The sequence below is a fragment of the Sander vitreus genome, chromosome 6 (assembly GCF_031162955.1).
Source record: "Sander vitreus isolate 19-12246 chromosome 6, sanVit1, whole genome shotgun sequence".
In the NCBI taxonomy this organism is placed as follows: domain Eukaryota; kingdom Metazoa; phylum Chordata; class Actinopteri; order Perciformes; family Percidae; genus Sander; species Sander vitreus.
The window spans coordinates 22,437,064-22,463,234 of record NC_135860.1 but is presented as its reverse complement, the minus strand read 5'-3'; the positions used below and the strand labels follow the sequence as shown (position 1 = coordinate 22,463,234).

General features: G+C 41.0%; 2 protein-coding genes across 2 annotated transcripts in view; both read left to right on the top strand.

Moving 5' to 3' along the window:
• LOC144519924 (exostosin-1b-like) overlaps positions 1-10,800 on the top strand; it is a 44,372-nt gene extending 33,572 nt beyond the window's left edge. Inside the window, exons 5-11 of the mRNA XM_078253455.1 lie at positions 520-652; positions 1,303-1,421; positions 4,342-4,437; positions 5,370-5,459; positions 5,627-5,787; positions 5,902-6,073; positions 7,498-10,800. Of these exons, the coding sequence (XP_078109581.1) occupies positions 520-652; positions 1,303-1,421; positions 4,342-4,437; positions 5,370-5,459; positions 5,627-5,787; positions 5,902-6,073; positions 7,498-7,683 (957 nt within the window). The 3' untranslated portion in view covers positions 7,684-10,800. The remainder of the gene's footprint in view (positions 1-519; positions 653-1,302; positions 1,422-4,341; positions 4,438-5,369; positions 5,460-5,626; positions 5,788-5,901; positions 6,074-7,497) is intronic.
• A 3,302-nt stretch (positions 10,801-14,102) lies between these two features.
• LOC144519923 (double-strand-break repair protein rad21 homolog A-like) lies at positions 14,103-26,171 on the top strand. Its single transcript, XM_078253454.1, has 14 exons — positions 14,103-14,240; positions 15,569-15,759; positions 16,465-16,594; positions 16,730-16,829; positions 16,955-17,061; positions 17,261-17,458; positions 17,600-17,725; positions 19,384-19,509; positions 20,544-20,767; positions 21,920-22,073; positions 22,236-22,381; positions 22,777-22,959; positions 23,225-23,308; positions 25,195-26,171. The coding sequence occupies exons 2-14, from the start codon at positions 15,616-15,618 to the stop codon at positions 25,384-25,386; spliced, it is 1,914 nt and encodes a 637-aa protein (XP_078109580.1). The 5' UTR covers positions 14,103-14,240; positions 15,569-15,615; the 3' UTR covers positions 25,387-26,171.

Below are 26,171 nucleotides of genomic sequence, written 5' to 3'. Positions count from 1 at the left end.
CGGGAAACCGTTGATGCTGTGAGCCCGTAACGCATAATGACACATTGATATCGGGCTAAACAAACCAATAAACTTGTAAATTTGGTTTAGGATTATGGAACAGCTGAAATCATGTTGCTGTTTAATTATATTCTTGAATTTATATTTGTCTATGAGAAACCATGACAGCATCAAGAAAAACCACTCATTCGTAGTCTGCAGGTTTTTTTGTTTATTTGAAGTGACTTGAGAAGTGCCAGAGGATCTGTGTCTGCCCACAATTTCCAAACAGCTTATAAGACTGAAGACGTAAACAAACATGGAAGATCTTTGCTCCAAGCTAATTTCCTGCTGACATCTTCCTGCTGTTCACACTAGTTGTACAAATACTGTATCTTGGCCCTGTGATCTTTTTTTGCTACGAGGCACACAGGAACAATGAGTATTGTGAACAGTTGATTGATATTTACCAATTGCAATCAATTGACAACTTTGCAGAGAACATAAATTTGGATCTCCTCTGCTCCTCTGTTTGTGCAGATCATCCAGGACCGGGTACTGCAGCATACCTCGAGGAGTAACCTCATGTGGAACAGTCTGCCTGGAGGCCTTTTCACCCTGCCTCAGTACTCTACATACCTGGGAGACTTCCCCTTCTACTATGCTAAGCTGGGTCAGTTAATTATTCATGCACATGTAATGTGCTAAGAACCACATTAATGGCACCCTCTACGCTTTGATAGACTGATTTTCATTTACGACACAACACAGGAACAGCTGGTGCGTGGCAGCTGTTGAATACTCGTAAACCAACATGTGAACCAGTGACATTGCCACAAGTTATGTTGTGTATCTTTATTAATTCATGATTTGTCACAGAGAAGCTCACCAATTAGACCTGCCATGTTGCCATGTTGTATTTGTGCTTGGTTAATTGGGCAGATATGGGGCTTGTTGTTGACATTGGAATTTGGTTACCGGGAACCTTTTTCCTTTACAAGCCTAATTAGACCTGTTCAGTTGCACTGTATGCCAAGTAAACACAGCTTGAAGTAAACAAGTGTAAACTAAGAGACGTTCAAAGCTGTCAAACAGGTAGTACTCATAGATGAAGTTCTTCACTTTAGAAATGGTCATATTAAAGATGCCCAAAACAACGATGCTAATACTACTTCCTTATAGAACATACAACTGTACAGTTAGGGTTAGTGCAGTTCCACATTCAAGTGGACTACTACGTGAGTGATTCTCATGCTTGAAATTTTACCTGACGGATTTGGATTGCTTCTTTTCTTACCTTTGATGCGTCCCGGCTGTTTTCAGGTGTTAAGCCATACACCAAGTTTACAGCGATCGTTCATGTGGTGAGCCCACTGGTCTCCCAGTCCCAGCCAGTCATGAAGCTGCTCGTGGTTGTGGCCAAATCCCAGTACTGTGCTCAGGTAATTCAACACCCAACACATTACAATATATTACTCACCTCACTCCGTTGCGATCAGATTGACCTGATCCGCAGTGGTTACTACTTGATGCGAGGTGAGTGGACACTCCATAGAACTATAATGGAGGTAATTTATCCGATGAGGAAAATGTTTAACGGATTAAACTCTGAGAGTTTCGAACAGTGTTTTTAAGATTTAAACAGAAAGCAACGTGGGCAAAGCTGCTTTGGCAGAAAAAAAGGTCTGTTTGTCTCTATGTCAGTGTCATTTCTCAGGTTTATGACATTACTAGTGTTTGCTTAAATCTGCTTTTAAGGGTGCCCGGATGGCTCAGTTGGTAGAGTGGGCGCCCATATATGGAGGTTTGCTCCTCGGTGCAACAGGCCCGGGTTCAACTCCGACCTGCGGCCCTTTGCTGCGTGTCATTCCCCCTCTCGCTCCCCTTTCATGTCTTCAGCTGTCCTGTTAAATGAAGGCTTAAAATGCCCAAAAAATAATAATAATTAAAAAAAAATCTTTTAAACCTCAGTATTTTATTCATGCTGGAGATGAAGGGAGACAGTCCAAATAATATTCAAACCTTCCTGCCACAATAGATCCACCCTGACACTCCTCTGTCTACAGATACTATTATACTATACTAATGCACACTGTAGGAAATAAAGGAAACCTGCAGAACCATTTAATGCACAACTGTTCTGCTGTCAAACATCAAAAGTGTACAAAAAGTTTAATATAAAAGGCTGTTTAAGATATTAATGGTGACCGTGATGGGTTTATGGTAGTTGGCCTTTTAACTACTGTGTTTTGGAGCAGTGGTTTTCATGTGTACAGTAAAAATGTTACCCATTATTCTGGCATTTTGCAAATGCATCAAACATGGGAGTTCAGTTTTTTTCTGGATTTAAAACTGCATGGCTTGCATGAAGGTGTCAGCACATTTTCTTTTAACATTTACAGTGATGCGGTTTGTCGCTGTCATGTTAACTTTAGGTGGTGGGACAGTTCTGAAAATAGATCTGCAGTAGAATGAGGAAGTTGTTATCTTCCACATAAATAGGAAGTAAATAAAAATAGAGCTTTAAATTAAAACAAGACATGTACATATAATACTGTACATATATTGATAAGTCAGACATTGATTGTCAAACATCAGTAGGCCTCTATTTAAACATATTTCTCATTAGGTGTACATACAGTCAGGTCCATAAATATTGGGACATCGACACAATTCTAATCTTTTTGGCTCTATACACCACCACAATGGAGTTGAAATGAAACGAACAAGATGTGCTTTAACTGCAGACTTTCAGCTTTAATTTGAGGGTATTTACATCCAAATCAGGTGAACGGTGTAGGAATTACAACAGTTTGTATATGTGCCTCCCACTTTTTAAGGGACCAAAAGTAATGGGACAGATTAACAATCATAAATCAAACTTTCACTTTTTAATACTTGGTTGCAAATCCTTTGCATTCAATTACAGCCTGAAGTCTGGAACGCATAGACATCACCAGACGCTGGGTTTCATCCCTGGTGATGCTCTGCCAGGCCTCTACTGCAACTGTCTTCAGTTCCTGCTTGTTCTTGGGGCATTTTCCCTTCAGTTTTGTCTTCAGCAAGTGAAATGCATGCTCAATCGGATTCATGTCAGGTGATTGACTTGGCCATTGCATAACATTCCACTTCTTTCCCTTAAAAAACTCTTTGGTTGCTTTCGCAGTATGCTTCGGGTCATTGTCCATCTGCACTGTGAAGCGCCGTCCAATGAGTTCTGAAGCATTTGGCTGAATATGAGCAGATAATATTGCCCGAAACACTTCAGAATTCATCCTGCTGCTTTTGTCAGCAGTCACATCATCAATAAATACAAGAGAAGCAGTTCCATTGGCAGCCATACATGCCCACGCCATGACACTACCACCACCATACTTCACTGATGAGGTGGTATGCTTTGGATCATGAGCACTTCCTTTCCTTCTCCATACTCTTCTCTTCCCATCACTCTGGTACAAGTTGATCTTTGTCTTATCTGTCCATAGGATGTTGTTCCAGAAATGTGAAGGCTTTTTTAGATGTTGTTTGGCAAACTCTAATCTGGCCTTCCTGTTTTTGAGGCTCACCAATGGTTTACATCTTGTAGTGAACCCTCTGTATTCACTCTGGTGAAGTCTTCTCTGATTGTTGACTTTGACACACATACACCTACCTCCTGGAGAGTGTTCTTGATCTGGCCAACTGTTGTGAAGGGTTTGTTTTCTTCACCAGGGAAAAGTATTCTTCGGTCATCCACCACAGTTGTTTTCCGTGGTCTTCCGGGTCTTTTGGTGTTGCTGAGCTCACCGGGTGCGTTCTTTCTTTTTAAGAATGTTCCAAACAGTTGATTTGGCCACACCTAATGTTTTTGCTATCTCTCTGATGGGTTTGTTTAGATTTTTCAGCCTAATGATGGCTTGCTTCACTGATAGTGACAGCTCTTTGGATCTCATATTGAGAGTTGACAGCAACAGATTCCAAATGCAAATAGCACACTTGAAATGAACTCTGGACCTTTTATCTGCTCCTTGTAAATGGGATAATGAGGGAATAACACACACCTGGCCATGGAACAGCTGAGCAGCCAGTTGTCCCATTACTTTTGGTCCCTTAAAAAGTGGGAGGCACATATACAAACTGTTGTAATTCCTACACCGTTCACCTGATTTGGATGTAAATACCCTCAAATTAAAGCTGAAAGTCTGCAGTTAAAGCACATCTTGTTCGTTTCATTTCAACTCCATTGTGGTGGTGTATAGAGCCAAAAAGATTAGAATTGTGTCGATGTCCCAATATTTATGGACCTGACTGATAGGTATGCAGATGAATATGAGCATGTGTTCTGGATGATGGCTAAGCTTCACCTATTTTCCCTTTGTACAGGTGATAGTTGTGTGGAACTGTGACAAGCCTCTTCCTGCAAAGCACCGCTGGCCTGTCACCTCGGTCCCTGTCATTGTTATAGAAGGCGAAAGCAAGGTAAAGAACCATGGCGTTAGTTCTCTCATTAGGTAATGTTATTGCAGCCATTTGACATTCAGCACTAGAATCCTTCAGCGGAATTTAATTCAAGATGTAAATGTAAAGCTGCAGGCACCCTAAAGTTCCTTACGAAGTAGTTAAAGTGGTCAAAGTGCACGGTGTATTCTGCTGTTTCCAGCCCATCTCTAAGTGGACCAGTGGCAAAAAGGATGGGAATTTAAGCACAGTTACAAAAGCTGCTGTCAAGTTGTCACTGCTGATCAGCAGCATTTGTCAGCGGTAGAAAAAGTTTGCCAATCAGCACTCTGATACCTGTGCTAGTTTCTGAAATACTGCAGATGTATTTAATATGTCGGGATGTGCCAGTGATTGCAATCCTGTATTGGTTACATTAAATCTAACCTCCTTTTTTCATCGTGTTTTGTTATTTAGCCTAGGCCCTGTAGGTTGAATGTTGGTGATGTGGCTAACAAGGCTGGTGTTGTCAGGGATAGAAACCCTTAACATTATATTTTGAAAAACAACATGCACATATTTCATTATTTGAAAACCACTTTATAAGCACTTGTTATCCAGTTAGTTATTTGCCTAGATGCATGCCAAAAAGCAGGGGGAGGAAAGCACACTCAGCTGCTTGTAGATTTTTATCTGTGGTTTCAGTGAAATGCTGTATTTCATTTGTCTTATGTCAGCTTGTGTTATTTGACTTACTCTGCTGTTAACGTAGCAAGATGAAACAACTCTGTAGCACAAACAGACATTAAGACACCGGTAGCGTTGCTTGTCAGGCAGATGTACCTCGCTTGTGCTCATATGGGCCTGTTTATACACCTGGTGTTGTTGTTGGTGATGCCTAGTAAAACTATTTACTCTCTTTTAGCAACGGATCACATTTTGTTTGTGTGTCTGTGTTTCGCAAATCATGCCAGGTGATAAGCAGTCGTTTCCTGCCCTACGACACCATCCCCACTGATGCTGTACTCAGTCTGGATGAGGACACTGTGCTCTCCACCACAGAGGTCAGACTACTAAACTAAATTTGAATCAAGAGTACATGCTGCAGACCTTCTTTTTAATAATTGTATAATCACCATTATGTATCGTTTTGACACAGTGGATATGTTGCTGATGTGTTTCTTGGCCTCATGTCTTTGTGTCTCTTTGTTTCTCTCTGATCTCGGTCCAGGTGGACTTTGCCTTCACAGTGTGGCAGAGTTTCCCAGACCGCATTGTTGGTTACCCAGCCCGCAGTCACTTCTGGGACAGCAACAAGGAGCGTTGGGGCTACACTTCCAAATGGACCAACGAATATTCCATGGTGCTGACTGGGGCTGCCATCTATCACAAGTACTGACGCGCTCCTCGCTGCTACTTTATTGTATTTCACTCCTCTTCACTGCAATTCTGTTTCCATTTAGTTCAATACTAAGACGGTTCACTCTCTTTTATGTTCTCCCTTAGATACTACCACTATTTGTACACCACCTACCTTCCAGCCAGTCTGAAGACCATGGTTGACCAGATGTCAAACTGCGAGGACATTCTGATGAATTTTCTGGTGTCCTCTGTGTCTAAACTACCACCCATCAAAGTCACCCAGAAGAAACAATACAAGGAGACCATGATGGGACAGGTGGGCAGAATATTTTATCCTATATAACTAGTTCATTTTATATCATGCCTGAAGGTAGAACATGCACTGTGTTAGGGATTATTGATGGCACTATTTCAAAGAGAAACAATGCAGTTACTCATTTCTTTCACGGCTGTCTGGGGGCACGCAGTGGTTGCACTACGTTTTTAGTTTTCTTCTGTGATCATCACGTGTGAATAATCGGGTTTAGCGAAGGTCTTGATATTTAAAATTGTTGTAGTCCCTATGCACAATAAAAAAACCAAAGTAGTGGAAATGTCTCTACTTGAAGGTACATTTTGATTGCCTGTCTTTCACTGATTGTGGGGAAATTACTGCAAGCACACTCTTGAAGTGATGTGGGCAGTGAAACACCAGAAGGATGCAGTCGGTCGCAATTTTAACACCTAGACTAGAAGAAGGAGCTATTCAAAAACAGGACAGACATTCCTTACCCTAGAGTCACATTAGCTACAAAAGACAACGACACGCACTCGCTTGATGGGCGTTCCTGGGTGTGCCTAGCCTACTCCTGGTTGCTTGGCAAAAGTTAGGGTGACGCTTCTGTATCGATCGTAGCATGCTATTGCCTAGTATCTGCAAGAGGTCCTACAAGTCACTTCAGAGGTATTGTCAAGTCACAAGAACGATGTTTTTGGATTTAAAAGTATTTATTTCTCGATAGGGGTAACAAAATATATGAGCTAAAATGCCAAACCTATCAGATATATACAGAAATACGATGTCCTGAAGCGTTTCCGCCATCTTGAATGATTTTCTTCGACTCGAGCAACCAACGTACATACATCATGTTGCCCTCACGCTGCCTTCACTCCGATTGGCAGTCGCTTTGTCATAAAATAGACTTCTTGTCTATTTTGGCCCCGCCTCGCTCGTGGCAGCAGCAAGCTCGTCGCTTGTCGCTGGCAAACAGCCACTCCCATTGAAAATGAATGGCAGCCTGCCGCTTTGTCGCTGTCTCTTGTAGCTAATGTGACTGAGGGGTTACTTTTAGGAGAAAACACTTCACTCGATTTTGTAGCGATATCCAGCGAGGTGTTACTTCTCTTTTTGCAAATTCTGGTAGCTTCTTTTTTAAACATGCCAACACCTGCCTTTGAATTATAAAAGCCCACTATATAATTTATTTTTCACAATGTTGCTCAGTATTGAACAGACAGAGAGCCATGCTTTCCCTGATTATTGGTGAGGCTGATGGCCTTTAGACACACATTTGTAAATTCAAATTAAAACGTGTTTTTTTTGTTGTTTTTTTGCAATATGGCCTTCAATAAAAAGAGACTGATGAATAATTACAATAGGCTCTGGAAGGTCAAAATAACTTGTGATGCATTATTTATTTTGTCGGTCTTCTGTATCTTTCCCTCTCCTCCTCCTAACCCACCCCCCCCCCCCAACCCCAGAGCTCCCGGGCGTCTCGCTGGGCTGACCCCGACCATTTTGCCCAGCGTCAGACCTGCATGAACAAGTTTGCCAGCTGGTTTGGCAACATGCCCCTGGTCCATTCTCAGATGAGGCTGGACCCAGTCCTGTTCAAAGACCAGGTGTCCATACTTCGGAAGAAGTACAGGGACATCGAGAGGCTATAACCCTCCAAAGCCCCCCGCTCTCTGGACACAACAAAGACCGAGCGAGGGGGCGGACACATAGAAAAACGCAGAGCCTTTTCATGATTGCATGGCCGGATCAATCAAAAAGGATTGGGTACAGGGAGAGAGGAGGAAAAGAAACTGGAACAGATGTAGAGGACACCACATTCATTGGTCTCCTCCGTGTCCATTTCTCCCGTCTACCCTTTCTCTTACGTGTATTGGGCAATTGCTGAGCACACAGATCCCACTATACAGTATATACACACATATGACTACCACCAACTGAAGGACACCTGAGGACTTTCAAACTGCTCCACTGAAGTGGTTAAAGTCATGGAGTTGGAAATCGTAGCTCGCTGCTTCTGTGTCCCAACAGTGGCTAACCACTCCCAACTCCAACCTGTCTGTTCTGCTCTATACACTCTGCACAGGTCCATGAAAGGTTTTTGATGACAGAATAGTATTGATAGTTATGACTATGAAGAGGATAACACTATTTTGGATTGTGTGTAGGTATTTTTTATATACAGTGAATGAATGGCCAGCACTACTCTATCTGTATTGTCTTAATTAAAAACCAATGGCAGGGTGGGTGAAGAGAGGAATGACAACCCCCTCGACCACAGAACTGAATTCTGATTGTTGATCTGATATTCACAGTGCCTCATGTTTATCTAATGGCGTTGGGATCTTGGAGTCTGAAAAAAAGACATGGTGCAGAATGAGCACCTTGATCTAGCTGCTTTCTGTTTTTGTTGTTTTTTTTCTTCATAATTTGCTTAATGATTGATGGGATAATGGATCTTGTAGTGAATTCTTCAGGTCAGCATTCACATTTTTTCCTTGCTGAAGTATAATGAAAATGATTTGTATTCAATTGACAAACAAAATAATCATGTGCCATTCTGACGTTTCTGGTAAAACTACAACAGTGTCCCACAACTAGCTAGAGGTTACTAAATTTGCTATGTGGGAATAGGTATCCATAGGAACTGAATAGACATGCAGACAACGTTCAGCGGAATTCTCTTTTTTCATTTAAGCAAAAGTCTTGTTCATGTGTCTTTTTTCCCATTTGTAAAGGCTTATATGACAAGCTACAAAGTACTTGTATGCTGTCCCGAAGAACAATAGAAGATCACAAGAGTTGCCTTGGTTAAGGTAGTCAAGCTAACCCAAACCCCTGTGAAATCTAGGGATCGTTTAGGCTTGGTTAGCAAAGGATATTTAAATATGGCTATTGTCTTTATGCCATGGACCCAAATTCATTTTGTCCAGTGACAAGTTTGGCAGTAGGCTGACAAATACTTGGCATGTGCTAACACTGTTTTCATCTAGGAACATGGTATACTGTAGTGCTTGATGCTTACAGAGTCAGAGTTGGCATCATACTAAATTGACTACTGTATTTTCCCAACTTGTTATGAACAAATATGACCAGATTGACAAGAATTTTCACCAAGCATTTCTGATACTGTTAAATGGCGTAGGGAAAACATATGGAGATATGCGTTATGAAGTTAATTATCTCTCATTTGTGTTATTGCTTCAACATAAATACATGTAATTAGAAGCCTTTCAATGTCCAGTATATGTGCAGAATGGCAATTTGTATCTCTGATAATCACAGATTTAAACAGTCATTCATCTCGGAGAGATATAGGTTGGCAATGTGCTATTGTGCTCTGGCCAGATTCACAAGGCAATATTTAAAACCAGGATGTTCAAGTATGTTTCATGAATTTGGTTTGATCCGTTTCTATATGGTAGTCTTCTTATTCTGAGACTTGCATCTCATTTACTGTAAATCGGTACATTGAAAGTGTCAGTGGAACATGAAATTGTGTTTTTTCCAGATGGATCACTAGGCTAATTTACTTTAAACAATTTCTAAATGTTTGGTTTCGTTAACAATCGCAGATTACGCGTATCAGGTTATCTGAAAAATGTTAACGGAATTTGATGAATTTAGAATGTTCACGTGTGATTTTTAAATCACAGTGCATCATGAGTTTAAAGTGCATCTGTCTATGAGGTATCCCTGTAAAGCCAGCAACTTTCCATTAGAAATCTAACCACATCGGCCCTGAAACCTCCTTTGGTAGCTTCAGCTTTATGTTTGAGGAAGATGAATTATCATAAATCCATTTACCGTTCTGTACCCTTCACCACAATACAGTATGTGCCAATAGATCATATATGTTTTTGCTTTTGTATTTCTTTTTTTCATCTGATACAAGGAATGCCATGCATTGACATTTATATTTGGTTCATTAAAAGCATGTCATCTCTATATAAGAAAGTAAAATGTGTAAGAAAGAGGGGGGAGGAGGGGAGGAAAGAGTGTATGTGTGAGAGAAGGGGTGCTGCATGTTATTTTTCACTTCTGAGAATGTGCTATCAGCTTGAGAGCAAATTAACGATCCTAGTACTACTAAACACAGCGCTATCAAGACAACTGAATACGGTCGTAAACAGAATCACATTTCAGAAATGAACTTGGTGCAATATTTAAGATGACATTTTCTCTATCTTTTTCTCTTCTCCTTCATTATGCTGTTTCAGAGGGCAGGGGGTTATATATTGATGTGCCTTCAGAAGAAATACACTTATTGTTTTTTTTCTCATCTGCCTTGTGCAAGAAACAGGTCCCTGTTTTCATTTCATAGTAGGTTATTTTTTTTCTTTATCAGTATTCACATAATGACTCCCTAAATGATATTGTTTAACACTGGAATGCTACTAAGACTCACCACACATCTGATACTGACATTCCTGCCTTTTCTGTTGTAGGAACCTTTTTTTTTTTCTTCTTTTTTTTACGTACTGCCTTGTATTACTATATTTGCAAGGGGCCATTAGAGGGCCCCTTCTCCTGGTTGTCGTAAGTATAGTAATACATGTAACACACAAATAATTCTCTCATTACACAGTATTTATCAGACAAGATTGTGTCCCGGCTGAATCTCTGCCTGCTTCCTTCCCTCTCTTCCGTAACTGCAGACCTAATTTTATAGAGATTAAAATGGAAAGATAGAGGGGAAAAAAAAAAAAATCACAATTTTGTAAAATAAGTTCATAAAAAAAACAATAAATAAAATGTTTGATATAAAATTACTGTCTGTGTGTGTTTTTTACTGACCATTTACCGTCTTGCTTTAAAAATGTTTTGCTGTGTCTGTCTTTCAAACAAATACTGAATCAAACTTCAGATGTTACAATTACATACTTAAAACCTGCACTTTGCTGTAATATACATACTCACTTTGTCATCCCTCTTCCTCTATGACCTGCTGGCAACCCATCAGGCTTCCCAAAACACATTTTGCGTGTTGGGGTTTATGCACTGCGCCCACTGAGGGAGAGCCAAACTAAATAATACCTTTAGCTTCCTCCTTGTGCGTGTGTGAACCTCATCCTATGCCAAGAAACTGCTGTGTTTACATAAATCTGTGTCAGGATGATCGGTTTAGACACGCTGCATAAATAACCGCATCTATCCAGGATGATCCCATGGTGCATGAGAGGTGCCAACTCTGCTGCATCAACCGCTACAGGAGAGATTGCTACCCCCAAAACACACACGCGCACACACAGACACCAAACTGAGCAAAACTCTTAAAGCAAAAAAGCTGTGCAGTATGGACCAGTGCCTAGTACACATCATACATTATCTAGTGACACACCAAAAGGAAAAGCATTTGGACAGTTACACCGAGACCACATCCACTCTGAATGTTCTGTGGACCAAATCAGGAAAAGAAACCGAGAGATCCAGATGCGTAGATGCTTTGTTGCATGGAGTGAGAGGAAATAAGTGATTTTCGACAAAACCAAGAAGTTTTGAACTTTACTGCACCAGTGGTGTCTAATCCACTGCCAAAAGTCTGCTTGTATGATTGAACGGTATGCCAATCAGTTTCTTAGTCCTACTGATGAGATGTGTATCTGCAGTTGAGATGGATTTCAGCATGCTTGCAGCCAGGGCTCTTCCAGACTGTTGGATTAAATACTGCGACTCCAGGCCAGATTTGACAAATGCCTTTCCCTTTCTATCAGCTTTGCTTTATTGCAGCATGTTACACTTGGCCATATGAAAGAGAAATAAATAAACGCATCACTAATCATATCTAGTAATATATACACCAATAAATTAGATATTTAATGAGACCTTGCAGTGACAGTACAACAGAATGTCATAGAAAAGCAGCTACGTTACAGAAGATTAGAAGGGGATCCCTGTGGCGATTTAATTGAATATGTATAAAATTAGGCAGATTATGGCACTATTAGCCAAAAACAATTCATTTCACAGGATTAGAGGAATCTAATTCTTCAATCAGTTTTTGCCTAGATACAAATCTGTCATCTTACATCTCCTCTGGGTGTGTTTGTGTGCACATACAAGAATGCTTCAGCAAATCCAAAGCACAAGATGTTTCATTTCATACAGCTGTGCCGATAATAATACACTTCTGTTTTGGTATGTAGAGATAATCAGATGATGAGGCTTTGTGACTCACACTTTTGACTTCAACATATTAGCTCATGTAAAGCAGCAAAGCATAAGTATAGAAGTGGTTGGTCTCTCTAAGGCTGTTTAGATGTATCTGTCACATGATAACAGCAGCCAGCAATTAGCTATCTGGATCAAATCATCTGGTTTAGCAGATGGCAGCCCAAAACTGTGTCACCATCTAGAAATGGCTCTGCAGCATTGTGTTAAAATGTGGCATATACTCATTTCTGCGTATATGCTGCACAAGACATTAGATACAGTATCTATAGAAAAATTGCTTTGTTTAATATGATCATAAATCGGCCACTCCTCAAAAAGCTTCAACCAGTTTTACATTAAACAACATTTTAAATTCATTATTGTCTTTCTTACGTCTGTTAGCTTTCAATTGCGGAATCACGTTTAGCAATTTGGTCTAGATCAATAATTCATTCATCTCACAATGAGCCTGTTTGTGAAATGATTAAATGGGAATGAGAACGATGATCTGGTTGATTTTGGAGCATATTTGCACACATTGAAATACATTAAGAGAATTACTTCTTCACCTAAACATGATAAATACTTATTGCCAGTGTTATCATCCCGTGATTATGATGCATTATCATGCAGCTCAAGTGCCTTGTGAATTTACCTTGTTTTCCATCTGTACTGTCTCTGCAGATATCCAGCTATGCATGGGCTCATTTAATGTGACTTAATGATAAATGATAAATCAATTCTCAAACCATGCTGATAATAAGAACTACACTTAACTTTAATATAATGATGTGTGAGCACTACCTCAGTTATCTACCAACCATCCCCATACAGTGACATGGAGCCCTGCTGCTAGTAAATCATAAACATGCTCAACTGGCAGCAGTTCTACTGCAGCAGATGCTGTAGCCTATGAGTCAAATCCGCTTTACTGCATACCAATTTTGCAATTTGATTGTAGATGAGTCAGTCTCTCTGTCAGGCATGTTCCTCATCTCTCTACCTAATATACTGTTTGGAAATTATTATTTTTTTGTAGTCGGCATGAATGTCCAGTTCCATACTGAGTACTCTGTTCAAAGTCATGGATTTGTTTGGTAGGTTGTGGTCATTTCAGTGTTTTCTCCTCATGTAAGTATTGTGTAACCTATTTAAATTTTCCCTTGATGAATTCACCCATTAAACATGAATTTAATTGGCCATTACTTGGCCTTTCTCACAGCAAACATTTGACTTATTATAGCAGGAAATTAGGTACAGGTGTACCTAATTAACTTTGATGATGGCTCTGTTCCATTTAAGTATCCCGGTAAGCCATTAAGCCAGTAAGAGAGCATGCACAGTAGCAGGGCCGTGCACCTGAGACCCCCCCCCCCTGCTATGACATGTCAAAATGTCTGCTGTGAAAAAGGTGTATTAGGAGACCACAGTTTGTTTTTGGCCACTCTGTTGATTTACCGGATGTGAGTCACAATGGGCCTGGGTCATAACCAGTGTTACAACATGGGATGTGTTGTTTTCAAAAGCTTAGGGGCCAGATGGGACAGTTGGGGATGGGAATAGAGTAGGCAGACAATCATATCCACAAAAATTCAATAGCCTACCAGGCATACAGCAGCCGTGAGTAGTGCAGTGGGAAGTGAACCATAACAAAAATTAAAAGAATGTTACAACAACAACAACACCAATAATAACTACAACAACAATGTAATAATACTAATATTAATAGATTCTTTGGATTTATAATCATTTGCATGCGTATTTTGTGACACAATATTCATAATCTTAATTATTGATGTATCAGTCAGGCACCTGTCTCATGGGAAGCACTGTACCACAGCGCCCCCTATCTCTGCTCGGTGCTCACAGCGGGCCTCAGCAGACTCCTCCTCCGCCATTTTTGACTGTAAACATCCTGCCGATTTTAAAAGGACAGCGGTGAGCGGGAGGAAGGCGACTGGCGCCATCTTGGCTGTTTTAATGAGTACAACAGGGGAGGATTCGCTGGGAGAAATAACATAATTATTGGAATTTCACTGTAAAGGGGGTACTGTCGGTAAGTGTGTTTGCAGCTGAAATTTTTTTTCGTGGTTTGGTGTGTTCTACGAGACGAAATAAGGATGCACATTTGTGTGGACTTTCTGCGGCCTTCACTGTACAAGGAGCCGTTAGCCATCAGCTAACGACATAGTTGTGCTGATAGAGGGAAACAAGTATGAGTAGGTTTGGATGGGCGCCTCGTTCCAGTGCGCTTCACTTTCTTTTCATGGGCTAATTGTATTTTTGTCCGCCGTTTTACAAAAGCTATACTTTTACTTCAACGAACTGAAATCTGTACAAATCTGTTTCATTGCTGCTTCTGTAACGTTAGTAAGCTGGCGGCTAAGTTAGTTCATCCCACTTGATGGCGCCGACTATTTACTGGCGTTGACCAACCCCTTGGCGCTCTTAACGTATTACACCGTATTAAGTGCCTACTTAACCACGCACATTTTCTTTTTGACCAATCTGTGTTTTTGTGCAATTTAACAGTGCATGATTCATTGAAGTAGAGTAAGTTACGGGAAAAGTGTCTGTTACCATAGGCAGACGTGCATTTCCAGTGTTTGCCTCCCTGACTGGGAAATAGGCGGAACTTCAGCGCTTGTTTTGATTAAAATTTATTTTTTCTAAATATCGTGCCCTGCTTTGTGTTTTTTTTTTTACTTGCAATGTGCCACAGTTAATCAAATTAAGCATAGCAAGAAACAAAAGAAGTGCTTCGAGGGAGTTTGATCGTTCCTTCGAGAGACAACAGATCCCCATCCTTGTCAAATAATTAGCAAGAAAATGGTTACTAAAACCCAAACATTAGCTGATATAACGTTGGCCAAAACCAATCTGCGTTCCGGGAGGGAATTGGTTTAACGTTTCTCATCTTTACAGTATTGTTGCTTAACTTGCTAAGAAGATGAAAAAGATCCCTGACTTTCCATAGATATCGCTCAATAATTTTTCGAAAACCAGTTAACGTTATAGATAACGTGATGACAGCCTGGTTATTCTGACGTGTTGGACCGGCAGGATTGCTTATAACTGCACGATATTCAGATTGATGTCCGGTATTTTTCACAACTTTAATGAAAACATCCAACTGTTCATAATTACTACGCATTGATTCTGTGCAGCAGTCAAGTTACATTTTCTGCCACATATTCCTTTTCATGAACTGTCAGATATCGATGGTATTATTGCTGAAGTTGGCTGAAAACATTGTTTCTCAAACTCTTCTCTAAGGGATGGTACTGTGCTGCCTGTCTGTGTCTTGCATGTTGGTACTTTTTTTTTTTTTGTCCTGATCTTTTAGAATGACTTTTACATAACCTAATCAATGATGTTTTCCAGGTGGACCATACAGCAGTGTGATTGTGTGAGCCAGGGGAACCAGGGCAATGTTCTACGCCCACTTTGTCCTCAGCAAGCGTGGGCCGCTGGCCAAGATCTGGCTAGCGGCCCATTGGGACAAGAAGCTGACCAAGGCCCATGTGTTTGAATGCAACTTAGAGAGCAGTGTGGAGAGCATCATCTCACCCAAGGTAACGAGACAAAAGTGCAGCCTCTGCATTCTGGTGGTCGTGATGCAGGCCTTGTGTTCACTGTACAGGCTTGATTTGCACAGATCCTGACTTGTTTCAAGGCTTTGTTCTGCTTTTATTGTTGGCTCCCAATAATTATGAGCACTAATATTGAACATGTTTACTACCAAAGAACAATGTTAATAAATGGAAACTCATTATAGGGGTGACAGGTTAGCTCAGTCTGTAGGGAGTTGGGTAGGCAATGCCAATGTGCTCTTGAGCAAGGCACCAAACCCCCAACTGCTCGGGGTGCCTGTCCATTGACTGCTGCCGCTCCCTCACTCTGACATCTCCATTAGTGCATGTATAGGTACTGAGCTTGTGTGTTTATTTCAGGCCTGTGTGTAATGTGTATTCTAACAGAGTGAAAACATTGTAATTTCCCTTGCAGGATTAATAAAGTATAAATTATTATTATAGCAGAGTAAATACTTGGTAGCTGTCACAGTTTAACAAAAGTGTTTGCTTTATTTAAAACAACAAAGTGCAGTGCCTTCACAAAGTGTCTTTGCTCTCATTGCTGTACAATGTTTGTGTATGCTGATGTTACAGTTAAGTCTTTTTATTTTTATTTTTTTTAAACAAGAAAAAATGTACATTGTACGAATGCAACATGCCATTTTTTTTTTATTCCATTTTTTTCCCGTGCCTTTTTTCTCTTAGGTGAAGATGGCATTGCGTACATCAGGCCACCTGCTCCTCGGGGTGGTGAGAATCTACCACAGGAAAGCCAAGTACCTGCTTGCTGACTGTAATGAAGCCTTCATCAAGATCAAAATGGCTTTTAGGCCAGGTAAGGAACATAAAAAATTTTCTGAATTTGTGATCAGTTTTCCCAAAACAGAAACGGACTCGGTCTTTGTGCAGCGAAAGATTGTTGAGAACATTTGTGTGTTATGACACCATTACTGCTGGTTTCTATATTCAGGTGTGGTGGATCTACCTGAGGAAAACAGAGAGGCAGCCTACAATGCCATCACCTTACCCGAGGAGTTCCATGACTTTGACCAGCCACTTCCTGATCTGGAGTAAGTTAACGACATTTACTGCTCTCATTTTGTCCCCTCCATTTTTTTTTTTTCATTGTGAGTTTATCATTCACACACCAGCTGTTGTACTCATTTTTTTTTTTTTTTTTTTTTTTTTCAAACAGTGACATAGACGTGGCCCAACAGTTCACCCTGAACCAGAGCAGAGTAGAAGAGATCACCATGAGGGAAGATGTTGGGAACCTCAGCCTGCTGCAGGACAATGACTTTGGTAGGAAACTACATATACTAACGTGTACACTTGTACCACCCGCTACATATGTATGAGTAGATAAATGTAATTGTAAATTTCAACATTATCGTATCATACTGCAGAATATTTTTAAATGGTATAGATTTTAGAGATAGCATCTCATTGTCAGAGTAATAGAAATGTTGGGTTCAACAAAGACCTACCCTGTACTCTTCAGCTGACTTTGGTATGGATGACCGAGAGATGATGCGTGATGCCAGCACATTTGAGGAGGATATCATGCACGGTGCCACAGCCTCTAACCTTTTGCTCGAAGCTGAGCCTGGCCCAGCCAATCTCCCAGACAAGTCCAACCACATGGAGTATGATGACTTCGGGGACGGTTCAATGGGCAACAGTGATGGGGGGATGCTGGGTGAGCTGTTCTGTTTTTTAATTTTTGCCTTAGCATTGGCTATATAGATGTACTGTTGAAGTTGTTCTATGAGATATTTGTGAGTAAGCAATAACTTCTTTTTTTTATGATAAAGAGTTAATCCTAGCTTTTATTTCCCAGTTGATAAGCTACTGAGCTCTGAAGATGGAGGAGGTATTTTTGATGACCCTCCAGCCATCACAGAAAGTGTCATGATGCCTCCAGATCATTGCGACGATGAGGACGACTTTGACAACCTCCAGTCACGTAAGTAAAGTTTGTTTACCTTTTAATGCAAAGCCTATGAAACAGGAAATTCAGATTTTTCTTGTACATTGTCTCCATTAATCTCTTATTAGTAGGGGTGGAACGGTACATGTATTCGTATTGAACCGAAACAGTACGGGCGTCACCGTTCGGTGCAGGAGTTTACACGGAGAATACACGGTATAAAAATAAATAAAACTTGCGTGCAAATTAATTAATGTAATGCGGAACTACGGTTAGATACACGCGTTCTTTAGGGACACCTGATCTGTAGCCCCGCCTTAGCTCTGAAGCTGATTGGCGTGCTGCCTATGTATGCAGTTTTAGTGAGTCAGAGATAGCAGCACTAAGGACGAGTATGGCGGGTGGTGGCGACCCACAAGAGTTGGAGGACTTGTCAGTTCCAGTAGTACAGGCGAGAGAGTGGTGGATAAGACTGCTGTGGTAGATTAGTGGTACTTTTCCAGCATCGCCGCTCCAAACTGTAACGTTAGTTGGGACAGACACCTTGTTTCTTTAGGCTAACTATATTAGCTTTAGCCAGGCGGGGAGCAGCTTTCTGCGGTGAAAGATGGCCGGGAGACGTCGTGAGAAAGTTGCATTAATCAGGTAATTTAGTTTGTCTTTGCAGAGAACAGAGATGCTGTATTTTCTGTTTTTATAGCAGATTGTCTTATTTTGTTTACAAGTTACAGATGGAGTCTAGAGAAGATTTGGGGTACTTTACACACTTCAGGCTGTTGCAGCTAGCTCAGGGGAGAGACTGTATGACACTAGCTGGTACAGCATGAGACATCAGTGTTTCCCACACATAGACTAATGTGTGGCGGTGCGCCTCACTATCAACACCAGCGTGTGTGTGTGTGTGTGTGTGTGTATATATATATATATATATATATATATATATATATATATATATATATATATATATATATATATATATATATATATATATATATATATATATATATATATAATATTATCTCCTCTGTCACTTGTATCTCGCTCACATACACACACAGCTCCTCCCACCTTGCGATGTTTGGTGTTTTTAGCCTTTCAGGGAGTGCGGCAATGGTTATGTCAAAGTTATGTTAGTGTTAAGGTGAGGGTTAGCTGCCTGTAAGGCGACATTGGAGGCTTCAAACACCATCGAGCCCACCGTGCACACAGCGTCTGTCTCCATAAAGGAGAGAAGACGGCTGGCGAAATTCACAAGTTCACTAAAGGTTGGTATCTATCTCGTGAACACCTTTACACATTCACAATCACCGACCTGACTCTTAGCAAACAAGCGATTGCGTTTGCGTTAGAAAGTTGTTTGCGGTAAAATACTGTTGGGTTGTCGAGGTCAAAACACTATATGTAGCAGCTGTGACTGAAATAAACGTATAATAAATAATGTTATGTCATTTTTTTACTGTCTATTTTTTACTCTACGAGTTTGGTGGGGGGGGCCCTCCCACCACCACCAAACTCGTACCGAACTGTGATGTCTGAACCGAGGTATGAACCGAACCGTGACTTCTGTGTACTGTTCCACTCCTACTTATTAGTGTTGCTATGTTTCTTTAAAGTACATTTTATGTTTACTTGTGTCACGTTGTGTTATTACTTGTCTGTTTATGGGGGAATTACAATTACATTTTTGTGTGTAGCGGGTCCAGACAGCCCAGACTCTGGCCCAGCAGAGCCATTGCCAGCAATGGCTGACCAGACGGAACAGACCACTCTGGTTCACAATGAGGAGGAGGCCTTTGCCCTGGAGCCCATTGACATCACTGGTAAGACTCTCCCTCACCTTTCTGTCGAGATGACTGTATTTTGAAAGTTCTTTCTATTTTTGTATAAAATTCTAAAGAATGAATTCTTCTTTTTAGCATTTTTGCAGGACGTGAAGTATCCATTCTCTAAATGCTTCACCATTTGCAAACCATAGAAAGGCACTCATAGGAAATAGTGCCTACACACATTTCTCTGCATATTGAATGCTAATGACTAAGATTGGCTGATTAGACAATAAATCTACACTGTGAGACGATTGGGGAGATTTTGCTATACCTTTCCAAGGTAGCTATGTAAAAATTGTAATATTTAATGCTCGTGGATCAACGTCAACATTAACGTTACCTAAGTGAAAACGGTGTGTAGTTTCTTTTTAGCAACAATTTGCTTCATTTGCAGGTGTTTCTCAAAAGCATCACATGTCTTACATTCCAGGATATAATGTTAGTGTCCCTTATCTGTTCTTTCTCACAAGAGTTTAAAGCTCAGAATAAAATCTGTTTTAGCCTAATGTTACTACTGCGAGTCTGTTCAGCTTTACAGATATCACACATAGCTAACGAACAATTCCAGATATATAACCCTTGCCTCTGAAAAATCCAGCAAATAGACAGTACCCTAGGATACCGTTACCTGAAACAGGTGATTTAACGTCACCACTCATTATACACAGTTTAGCACTTTTTTTTCTTTTTTCTTCCCCCCATGTTGGTTTTAAACAGTAACGTTAATACAGCGTACTGCTTTACTCACTACTGTTTGTTTATTTGATTGTCATGACTTTGTGCCTGATGACGTACTGTCATTGTTCCAGTTGCTCACCATCAAAGGGGAGAGAGAGCGAATGACCGTTCGCTTGAGTTCAGTAGAGACGGCTCCGCAGGCGTGTAATTACGACTTTATGACTTCTTATAAATGGCCTAAGGAGCGGCGGTGTGCCGCTGCTAAATTTATCGAGCGGAAACTCTGTTAATGACGGCGAAATGACAGTGAAGCAGTCATGACGCATTTATTTTCTTCTTCACGTCTCCAGTGAAAGAGACCAAGGCAAAGCGTAAGAGGAAGCTGATTGTGGACAGTGTAAAGGAGCTGGACAGTAAGACCATCAGGGCCCAGTTGTCTGACTACTCGGACATTGTCACCACCCTGGACCTCGCCCCTCCCACCAAGAAGCTTATGATGTGGAAGGAGACTGGAGGAGTGGAGAAGCTTTTTTCTCTGCCTGCTCAGTCCCTCTGGAATGCCAGGCTGCTCAAGGTGACAAAAGCCTGTTATAAATATGCATGCGTTTGTGGATAAATGTGTACACATTAGAGCTGTCAATCTTCTGCTATAATACCATTCGAATTCCATTTGATATATTTTTTTAATATTAGAATATTTAATGCTCAGTTGCAGCCTGTAAAATAATATGTACTACACTACTCAGGCTTATGCATTGTTGATGGCATTACAAGCATGTGGTTGTTGTTACACGTTCCGTCCACTAGAGGGGCTTCCAACATTAGCCTAACGTTACTGTACCTCGCGACGCAGTTAGAAAACATGAACGAGCTAACTAATGTTAACATAAGCACTTTGGCTCGGTGGAAATCGATTTTAAAGTCATGTTAAAACTATTTCCCGTCCTTACGATTTCCAGCCTCAGCCTGTCACTCCCCCGTGTACGAACGTTACTCTGTACGTAACGCTAGTTAGTAGTCCGTAATGTTGTACTAACGTTATCTTAGACCTCACAATGCCTTGTTTCTCACTCCCGCTAAGTTATTGTTCATAAGACGTGACATGAGTGACACATGCGAGTAGGCCAAGGCGAGAAGAGGGAGATTAGCTAACCTTAGCCAACAGATTTATAAAAAAAAGTCCCATTCGAATAGTAATGTCAGCTTTCGAATAGTATTGATTTCAGCATTCGTTCCAACAGCCCTAGTACACATGTCCACTTCTCTAACTATTTGAGAACTGTCTGCCACCACAGAAATCACTGACAAGCAGTGTAACCACTTGGGGAACAGTAATAAGCAAGTCACACCGGTGGTCTGGTTCTCCAAGTAGGTCGACTCGGGCACTTTTTTTAATGGAAGAGAAGAGAGTAGATTTTATATCTTTCATTGACATTCTGTTCAGGTTGTGGGATTTAAAATGAAAAAATTGAAGCAACAGAAGGTGGAGGACGTGATTGGTTTTGTCTGTGTCTCTTCTCTATCCTCTCACACCCACACATTACCCCTCCAGAATACTGAATGGAAAACGTGTAGATGCATAATTTAGTAGACCACTTTTCCTTTTGTCTAGCATCAATCCTCCCTGTTCCTTGTTATTGTACTACTGACTTGGAATATAGTTGGTAATTCGTTTTAATAAAATGTCCCTTCAAGTTTAACTGTCTAAATAAATCTCTGATGTCAGATGTTCACACGCTGCTTGACACCCCTGGTGCCAGACGAGCTGAGGAAGAGGAGAAAGGGCGGCGAAGCAGACAGTCTGGACGAGTTCCTCAAAGAGCTGGAGAACCCAGAGGTGCCTAGAGAGGAGGTCATGAGTCAGAACAGAGATGTTATTGGTAAGTCATGCAGGAAGAGATGAGGGGTCATAGCCCACTGCAGACATGTCATGAGTTGTGTGATCTGGAAAGAGACTGGAAGCAGAAAATCAAACTGACACACCATCAGTTATTGAATAAGGATATGTTCCCTTTCATATTTCTTCCTTATCCACCCCACAGACCAAACTATCATGGAGGAGCCCAGTATGCTGGCAGCCTCTACAATGGAGGGCAGTAGGACGACCCTGGATGAAACCGTCATGCCTCCTCCATCCACCCCTCGAGGTGTCAAACGCAAGACCCTCGACAAAGAGGCCACCCTTCCTGTGAGTGCTTAACTCCTACATTTTATTTTTCTCTGTCAAAACGGTGGAATTGAGGTTGCATACATTTTCCTCAGCACTTTATGTGGAGGTGGCAAAATGTAGAAAAGTGAATAGAGTTGAAATGCCTACTGATAGTTGCTTTCCATGTTTAAGCAGTAGCGCCATAGTTCATGACAAATTGGTTCACATTTGTTAAACCACTTGCTGGTCTAGAGCAGATTTGATGATTTAATTTCAATCCAGTCACATTGCTCTTATCTATTGTTATTAATTTAAATGCTGAAGCAGTAAACTTTGGAAATGCTCAACAATCAAATGGGAGTAACGGGAAACCTAGTTGAACTGTGTCCTAACTTGGGTGCCCCCCCCCCCCCCCCCGGCTTTCCCTGTTTCAGATGGCTCCCTTGGAGCAGCAGCAGCAGGTGGCTGACCGCTCCGTCTTGTCTCAGAGGTTAGACATGCATCAGGTGGATCTTCCCCCAGAGGAGAGCAGCCTCAGCCTCACCCAGCTTGTCCCTGAGCTTGACCTGCTTGGTGAAAAGGGCAAAGACAAGAAGGATGATAGTGATGAAGAGGAGGTGAGGGGGAAATGGCTGCTTTCTCTGATGCACAATCGTTTGTAGTAGTCATTTGATAGCAATGCATTTTGATTTAAAAACTGCCTAAAGAGCAATCGGAGAAATCCCTAACTGTAAGTAAAACAAGAGAACAAAAAGCAATTGCAAACTTAAGCAGATTATAGAAAATGCCTTTCTGTATAGACAATCTTTCATTTGATTGTACGTGTGCTGCGGTTTGAGTCTGGGCCAGTTGACGCTGATGACTGTTGTCTCTGGTCCTCAGGATGAGGACGGTCAGGGTGGAGACCAGGATCAGGAGGAGAAGAGATGGAACAAGAGAACCCAGCAGATGCTGCATGGCCTCCAGGTACAAAAAAAGCTATTACTTTTCAAATGATTTTGAGAACCAATTTTAGGTAGACTTATTTAAAGTTTTTATAGGATTTGTCTAATAAAATCAGATATGCGTGCAGATTTAGTTTTGCTTTCAGAGATTTAAACATCACATTTGTTTATCTACCATGTCTAAGGGGTGGAAGTAACAAATTAACTGATAAAAGTGGAGATGAAAATGCATGGAAATTGAAAAACGGAGCGTTAAAAATGCATGCAAATGTGGCCGGGTTGGCTCAGTTGGTAGAGCAGGTGCACATATGGAGGGGTCTACCTCCACGCAGAAGGTCCAGCGTTCGAGTCCGACCTGAGACGAGTTCCTGCATGTCTTCCCCCTCTCTCTCTCCCCTTTCATATTTATCTGTTCTTTCCATTAAAGGCTGAAATGCCCCAAAAAAAATCTTTCAAGAAAAAAAAAAAACGCATGCAAATTTAAAAGAGAAAATTAAGTGATTTAATTTAAAGCCGTTTTGATTAAACCAGTCGTGATGTAACGAGTACAGAGCCATGTTTCATCACTTTACCTGTCTTAACGTTCACCATTCACAACACAAAATTGCCATTTATCATAAAATGATAGTAGCCTCAAGGGTGGAAGTAACAAAGTAATTGAAAGAAGGAAAAAAAACTGAAGTGATTAAAAATGCATGTGAATTGAAAAAATGGAGTGACAAACTGGGTTAAGTGATTTGATCAACTTGATTGACATTTTATTTTAAACAGTGTTGCTCGGATAATCAACTGGGCTGTGTTGCTGTCTACCATTCATCATTCACAACGCCCAGCTAACATTTGTCGTTTACATCAAGCAATTTTTGTCACTTCCACCTAAATATCAATCAAAGACCACAGCCACTCCACGCAGTCGGGAGCAGAGCTCTGGTTGGGCTGTAGCAACTCAAATTCAGCCAGCAGCTAGTCTCTCATAGCCAGGTGTGTCTCCACCGCGCTGTGTCAGTGCTGGAGTAGTCTATATCCACGACATTCCACTTCTGGGATTGCTCGGGTGCCCGTTACCTTCCGCTTTCTTTGTTTTGGGATTTTAACCTCCGGTGGATTTCTGAGGACTATGGTTAACTGCTCCTCAGATCTCTGCAGGGTAAATCCAGACAGCTAGCTAGACTGTCTGTCCAATCTGAGTTTTCTGTTGCACGACTAAAACAACTTTTGAACGTACATGTTCCACCAAAACAAGTTCCTTCCTGAGGCTATTTTGCAGCGGCACCGTGGCTCCGTGCGGAGCTTGGCACCGCCCATGACGATTGGGATTCGTTTTTAAAAATGCCAATAAACCAGAGCACGTTTTTCTCCCATCCCGAATGCTGTGTGGACTAGCCAGACCCTCCTCCGCAGCGCTGTGGAGGAAGGTCTGCAAGACTAGTGCTGGAGAAAGCGGCAAAAACCCCAGTGCCGAGGGGGGGGGCATGGTTTTTGATTGACATTTGGGCGGACATAATAAATATCGCTTGCTGTAAACGATAAATGTTGGTTGGGTGTTGTGAATGATGAGTGGTAGACAGACGGTAACACTGCCCGGTTATTAATCAGAGAAACACTGTTTAAAATAAAGTGTTAATCAAATCATTTGATGATTTAATACTCCATTTTTTAATTCACATGCAAATTGACTGCTCTGTTTTTCAATTAGCATGCATTTTCGTCACCTCCATTTTTTTTGATCAGTTAATTTTTCTTTCCTCCACCCTCATAACCATAATCCGATCTAACATAAATCGGAAAAGCGCCGTCTTTGGGAACCTAGCATCCTGGCCTAGTATTGTTTACCTCTCCTTTTTTCCATGTTAAGTTGTTCACTTTACGTGAACTTCAACTGACAGCACTGTGCTTCTGTCCCCAAAGCGCGTCATGGCTAAGACTGGCGCGGACTCAGTTAGCCTGCTTGAATTGTGCCGGAACAACAACAAGAAGCAGGCAGCTGCCAAGTTTTACAGTTTCCTCGTCCTCAAGAAGCAGCAAGCCATCGAGGTCACCCAGACGGAGCCCTACAGCGACATCATTGCCACCGCTGGACCAAGATTCCACCTTATTTAGATATTGGAAGAACAGACAAACACTCTGCTTGCAACAGACATACTTTTTAAATTACTCAACTTTTTTGCCTTTTTATTTTGTGTTTTCCTGTTCCATTTTCTCTGGGGAAGGGGAGGGAGTAGTGGGGAACGGGTTGGAACTTTAAAAAAAAAAAAAAAGAAACAGGATTTTACTGTACTACAGATGGAATCATGCAGTATTCAATTGGTTGAAATGGAGTAAGGAAGAATGTCTCTAACAAGTATATTTATAAATCAACCTTTTTTTCAGTCACCAATTTGTAAGCTTTTCTTTATTTTGTTTTGTAAGTTAAATTTCCATTTTCTGCTTATTCCATAAGTTTTGTACCATTGCCCCTCACAACGTAATTATTGCAGATTTTAGATAAAGAGCCCTGTATTTTCACATGGAATCCTGTATTGACTCTGTACATTTTCTGGAAAGGTACTGTTTTATTGCTCAGAAGTGTAACCTCTCCCATATTCTCCTCGTTGCACTTGTTCTTTCATGATAAACAAAACAATTACTCTGTCAAATTATTGGTGAATCTTACCTGGCATTAAATATCATGTTTCAGATGTATAATTCAGGCCGTTTATCAATTAAGTTTTATGTAATATTTTTTGTACCTTTTTACGTTTGCTTATTCAACTTTTTGCATTATGTAACTAGGTAATGTTCTTGTTACAATTAAGTTCAGTATCCCACCTTTTTAGTCTTCGGGTAACCTCTAGTTGTGATACATCTGTAAAGATTTGAAATAAAGTGTTTTAAGTACTTGGTAA